General features: G+C 65.5%; 1 protein-coding gene across 1 annotated transcript in view; it reads right to left on the bottom strand.

Moving 5' to 3' along the window:
* Positions 1–910: 910 nt before the first annotated feature.
* Positions 911–5271, bottom strand: part of SND1 (staphylococcal nuclease and tudor domain containing 1) — a 143567-nt gene continuing 139206 nt past the window's right edge. Inside the window, exons 18-24 of the mRNA XM_073002343.2 lie at positions 5068–5209; positions 4508–4631; positions 3560–3629; positions 2495–2608; positions 1782–1985; positions 1543–1587; positions 911–1293 (exon numbers count right to left, since the gene is read on the bottom strand). Coding sequence (XP_072858444.2) covers positions 1228–1293; positions 1543–1587; positions 1782–1985; positions 2495–2608; positions 3560–3629; positions 4508–4631; positions 5068–5209 — 765 coding nt within the window. The 3' untranslated portion in view covers positions 911–1227. The remainder of the gene's footprint in view (positions 1294–1542; positions 1588–1781; positions 1986–2494; positions 2609–3559; positions 3630–4507; positions 4632–5067; positions 5210–5271) is intronic.

Below are 5271 nucleotides of genomic sequence, written 5' to 3' on the forward strand. Positions count from 1 at the left end.
ACCACTGAATGATCGGGGAGGCAGCCGAGTGGCAATAACCCACATGGCTCTTGGCCAGATCTCTCTCGGTGCCCCCCCCCGCTTCCCCTCCCCTCCCCACGGCCTGCCTCCAGCCACCTTCTTCTATCTCTGTTTGATTTTCCGCATGGCTGGTAGTGAGCAGCCACACGTGGCGTTGGCCGTTGGAAAGCCACCCGAAGACAATCCCTGCCCCCCCCCCCGTCGCTCAGTTAAGAAACAGAAGTGATGGACTAGCTTATCTTGATGCACCTCATTTCTCTGCATGTTCAGTTCTTTTCCTCTCTCTTTTTTTTTCCTGACCCCCCTGGCAGCCTCCGTTGTGCAGGAGGAGGCTGTGTTTTCCTGGGGAATCCAGAGGCCACCGTCTTAAACCACGCAAGAGCCAGCCCGTGGGGAGAGAGAAGAGGGGGGCTTGGGAAGGCTGCCCTCCTGCTAAACCAAGGGAAGGGAGCACAACTCCTCACCCCATCATCCTTTGCAAATCTGCACTTAAGCACAACAAGAAGAGGCCACGAGGGCTGCACGGAAGGCAGTGAGTCCACCTGGAGAGGACTGCCCACCCCCCTCGGCTCTCAGGCCTGGAGGGGTCAGTGGGTGGAGGTGAGCTCCCTTCCAGCCTTGGGCGCGGGATGCCCTCTTGCAAGCCGTCCCTGGGAGCACGTGGGAGCCATCAGCCCCGCCTTTCTCCCTAAGCATGGGGGCACCCTTTGCCCCAGCTGGCCTGACTCTCCCTGTTGGGTAGTGGGGGGCCCTTTCTGTGGGGGCTGAGGAGGATAGAGGTCAAAAGACACAACGGACAAGAGCGACTCAGCACAGGGCTTGGGGGGGAGGAGGAGACCCCCCATGCCCCTCCCTTTGCCCACCCGCCCACCCAAAAAGAGGCAGCCTGGCCGGTCACTCATTTTATTTGTTTACAAAGCTTCACACAGACCCCCCCTTCCTCCTGCCTGCCTTGGGGGGGAGGGCAGAGGGAAGAGACCCATGGTTTCCCCTCCCCTCCGTACCAAGACTGCTGAGGCTGCAGGTCCCCCAAAGTCACAAGGAGCCCCTCATTCCCCACATACACGCGCACCCTCCCCCATCCACGCCTGGCGCCTGAGGCTTCGGCTGCAGGACGGAGGTGGTGGTTGCTCAGAATGAGGAGGGGACGGGAGGGAGGGGGAGAAGCTCGGTGGGGACCCCGAGACGGGTCGGCCGGAGGGTCCCTCAGCGGCTGTAGCCAAACTCGTCGGCATCATCTGCGCGGAAGTCTCCGTAACGCCACAAGTTCAGCTGCCGGGGAGGAGAAAAGACAGTGAAGAATATGAGCAGGCAGCTATGGGGTGGGGGTGGGGGGCTGGGCTCCTCCAAGGAGCTCCCGGGGCCCGGATCCAGCCCTCTTCCCTCCCCTCAGCCCTTCGGTCCCCAGGGCTGCTTGGCACCCCTGCTCAGAAGAATCCTGCGGGGCAGCTGAGCTTCCTGCCCCCCCTTGCCTGTGGGGTAAGAGGCATGGGGGGAGGGGAGGCCCACTCGCCAACTCACCCGGGCACTCTTGGCTGCCTCCTGGGCATTCAGGTAGTCCGTGACCTGGAAGAAAGACACCGGGGGGGGGGGGGAAGGGGGAGAGCAGACAGCCTGAGAGGGTGAGCCTCCTCCTCCTCCTTCCTCCTTCCTCTCCTTGGCTCACAGGGCCTTCCTTCCTTCCTTCATGCCCCCCCCAGAAGACAGCCCCCCCCGGTCCCCGTCCCACCCTCCCCGCTCACTCCGAGGGGCGGGCTCACCACTTTCTGGAACTGCTTCTCCTTGCGGGGCTCCACCATGACCAGCCCCTCCTTCACCAGCCCGAGGCCCACGTCTCCCTTGGAGTCGGCAAACTGGAGGGTGACGTGGGGGCAGCTGGGCCCGGCGTGCTCCACGTTCAGCAGGCACTGGCTGTTCTGGATGTCGCGCACCACGCTGTCCACAGCATCCGCCCGGGCCTCCTCCTGGGGGGGGGGGAGGAAGCCGTCACTGCGTGGGGCTGCTGGGCCCTGGCCCGTGGGTCCCGCAGGCTCCCTCCTGAGGCCCCAAGGGCTGAGCTGGGTCAGGATCTGGGCCCCAGACCCTCCTCAAGGCAGCCCGCCCCATTTCCTCAACAACTGGGGCTGGCTGGAGCAGCCAGGCCTCCTTCCGTGGGACTCCCGAGAGCCTTTCTCAAGGGCTGTGAATGGTTGCCCCCCCCCTCCCAAGCTCCCAACTCGGCCCCTCCATCGGCTGCAAGAAATCCCCCCCCTACCCTCTCGGTGGGTGGAGGGGCAGAGACCCGTCCCTCTGCCAGCCTCCACCGGACCCACACCATTCAGAGCACGAGGCCAGCCTCCACCACGGAGCCCATGGGTGTCCCTCTTCCCCCCGCCCCCAAAGAACACCCCTTCCCACACCCCACACCGCTGAGCCCCAAGGGGCCTATCTTCTTCCAGCCATGAGGAAGCGCCCCCCCCTCCGAAGGACTTACATCGTGGGGCACCTGGATGAAGGCAAACTTGTACTCAGTGGCTTGAGCGGGCATGATCCGTGTGCTGAAGGCCTGGGGCAGGGTGGCCAGGCGGGTGGAAGGCAGGGTCTCTTTCTGCAGAGAGGGAAGAGGGGCGTGCCCTGAGAAGGGGAGGCAAAGGGGGGGGGGGTTGGATGGCCCTGGACCCCTTGCAAATCCCGGGGAAAGGGGCCGAAGGATGCAGATTCAGGGAAGCCGGCAGAAGGCCCCTGCAAAGGCCCCTGGCGGTGGAGGGGCGTTCAGAATCCGGTCGAGGTGCCACTCGGCTTGGGGCTCCTCTCCACTGACCCTCTCCCACCATTATTTATTTATTTATTTATTTATTGGACTTATATACCGCCCCATAGCGCTACAAGCACTCTCCGGGCGGTTTATAATTTTAATTATACAGGCTACACATTGCTCCCCCCCCCCCCCGCCCAGCAAGCTGGGTATTCATTTTACCGACCTCGGAAGGATAGAAGGCTGAGTCAACCTTGAGCCGGCTACCTGCATTAGACCCACACTGCCAGGGCTGGGGGAGGGAGAGTGGGCTGGGCAGCCCTTCCAGACCAAATCTAGAGGCAGTTACTAGCACCGGGCGTGACCCACACCTGAGCTACCTGCCTTCCCCCCCCCCCCCCCGGGCCAGCCAGCCAGCCAGCCAGCAGGGCCTCTTCCACCCACTAAGGTCTGCTTTGGATGGAGGTCCCTCCGCTTCTTCCCAAGGGCGGGCGGCCCCTTGCAGGTGGACGTGAGTGAGCGGGACCCCCACCCCCGGTTGCCCAAGGGGCAAGGCAGGCCCAGGGCTCCTCGGCCCTCCTGCTCGGGGTTCTGGGCGGCGCACGAAGCAGCCACAGGGCCAAGGGAAAGGGGCCGGCGGCTCTCCTCCTGCCTGCCGGGTGCAGGACGGTCCTGCAGTGGAGCGCTGCTCGTGCAAGAGTTCTCCGCACAAATGGAGCCTGCCCACCTCCCAGACAGTAGTCACCCCCCCGCCCACCCTGAGCCCCCAGCACGAGGGAGGGCCCCCCGCAAGGCCACACTCACGTTGCCGTAGTCAATGTAGAAGACGTGCACTTTGGCTGGAGACTCGACCTTCTCCACACGGGCGCGGTACCTGTCCGGTGGGGGGGGGGGGAGAAGGAACCCAGTGAGGTGTGCCCCGGCACTCCCGCCCCCTCCCCACTGGACTCCCTGGGGGACAACCAGTGAGAAGAGGAAAGGCAGCTGGGGACGGACCGGGGGGGGGAAGTGTGTGTGTGTCAGAGTGTGACATGGAGGGAAAGACCCACCCTCCACCTGAGGCACCCAGTGTCCCCCCCCCTGATGTCTGGGGTTCCCTCCCCAGCAGCTCCGTGGGCCCCACCCCCCACCCCCGCCGCCCGTGTTTCCATGGGGGAAAAGCTCTGCGGTCCTCCTCTCTGCCCACGTTCCTCCACCCGCCCACGAATTCGCCTCTGCAGGTCGGCTGGACTCCAAGGGCCAGCATCCCCAGTCAGGTTAGCCCCGCCAGGCTGGGGAAAGGAGGCTGTAGTCCAAGACAGCTGGGGGGGGGCAAATGGCTCCAGGTTGGCCTCCCCCCCCCACACACACACCCCAAGGCTTCTGCCCCATTAGCAGGCTGAGACCACCTGGCTTTCTCTGCCCCCCGCCCCGACCTCACAAGGGCCCCTCCGCTCCTGCTTCGCCCTGCCCGCCCACCCTGTCTTGGGAGGCCGAGAGCCTTTCAGGGTCTCCTTTCCTGCTTCCCAACAGCCACGGCCTCTTCCTGCTCCCAAATGGCCTCCCCGGGACGTGGGGGAGAGGGAAGGGGTGCCAACCTGCCTGGCTGTTTGCGGGGCTGAAGGGGGCGGCCATGTTCCAAGGGAGGAAGCGCCACTTGGCCCCAACGGCCTGCCTGAGCGGGAAGGCCAAAGACAGAGAGCACAAGGTTCGAGACCCCTTCGCCCGGCCCCCTCTGCAGGGCCTCGACACCCCCCCCAGCCTGCTACCCACCACTCCCCGTCGACAAACTTGGCGAGGCAGTAGTCCCCCCGGCGCGGCGTGTAGGCCCCTTCCACGGGCGGGTGGGCAGCGATCTCGGCCCGCATGGTCTCCATCAGCTTCTCCAGCTGGGCCCCTGCAGGGGACGGGGAGGGGGGGAACAAGGAGGGGGGTTCAAGGCCAACCCCTAGCTATGGGCCACCGAGCCACCTCCCTGACACTTTGCTGTGGGGCAGCAAAGGCCCGGCTTCGGGGGACCCCCTTCAAGCAGCCCCCACGGGCATCACCATGCTCCCAAGGCCGATCGGTCTCAGGCGGGCCAAGGTGGGCTGGCGGGCGGGCGGGCGGGCGGGCGGGCGGGCGGTGGCGTTTGCCCTCCACCCACACCGGAGACGACACAGCCCTGCCTGTCCTTCCCCCCTCCCACCGGGGCCTCTCGGCCTGGCAAGAGAGCAGCCTGGTGCCTCCTCTGTGTGTGTGTGTGTGGGGGGCAGCCACGAGGGCCCAGGCTGCCTTCTGCTCCCAACGTGGGAGGCCGGGGGAGGCAAAGCCCTCCGAGAGCCCCACGTTACCTGTCTCCACGTCCTGGACGTAGAAGTGGAGGCTATCTGTGATCTCCGTGACGAAGACGGGCTTGTAGTTGGCCACCCGCTCTTCCTCCTCAGGCACCGCCACCACGTCCTCCACGGGGGGCTCCTCGTAGTGGGACCACACCTGGGAGAGAAAGGAAGGGGGGCCGGGCGGGAGGGAGGGAGAGTGAGCCCGTGCGTGCGTAC

Source organism: Pogona vitticeps, chromosome 5 (genome assembly GCF_051106095.1).
Source record: "Pogona vitticeps strain Pit_001003342236 chromosome 5, PviZW2.1, whole genome shotgun sequence".
NCBI lineage: Eukaryota > Metazoa > Chordata > Lepidosauria > Squamata > Agamidae > Pogona > Pogona vitticeps.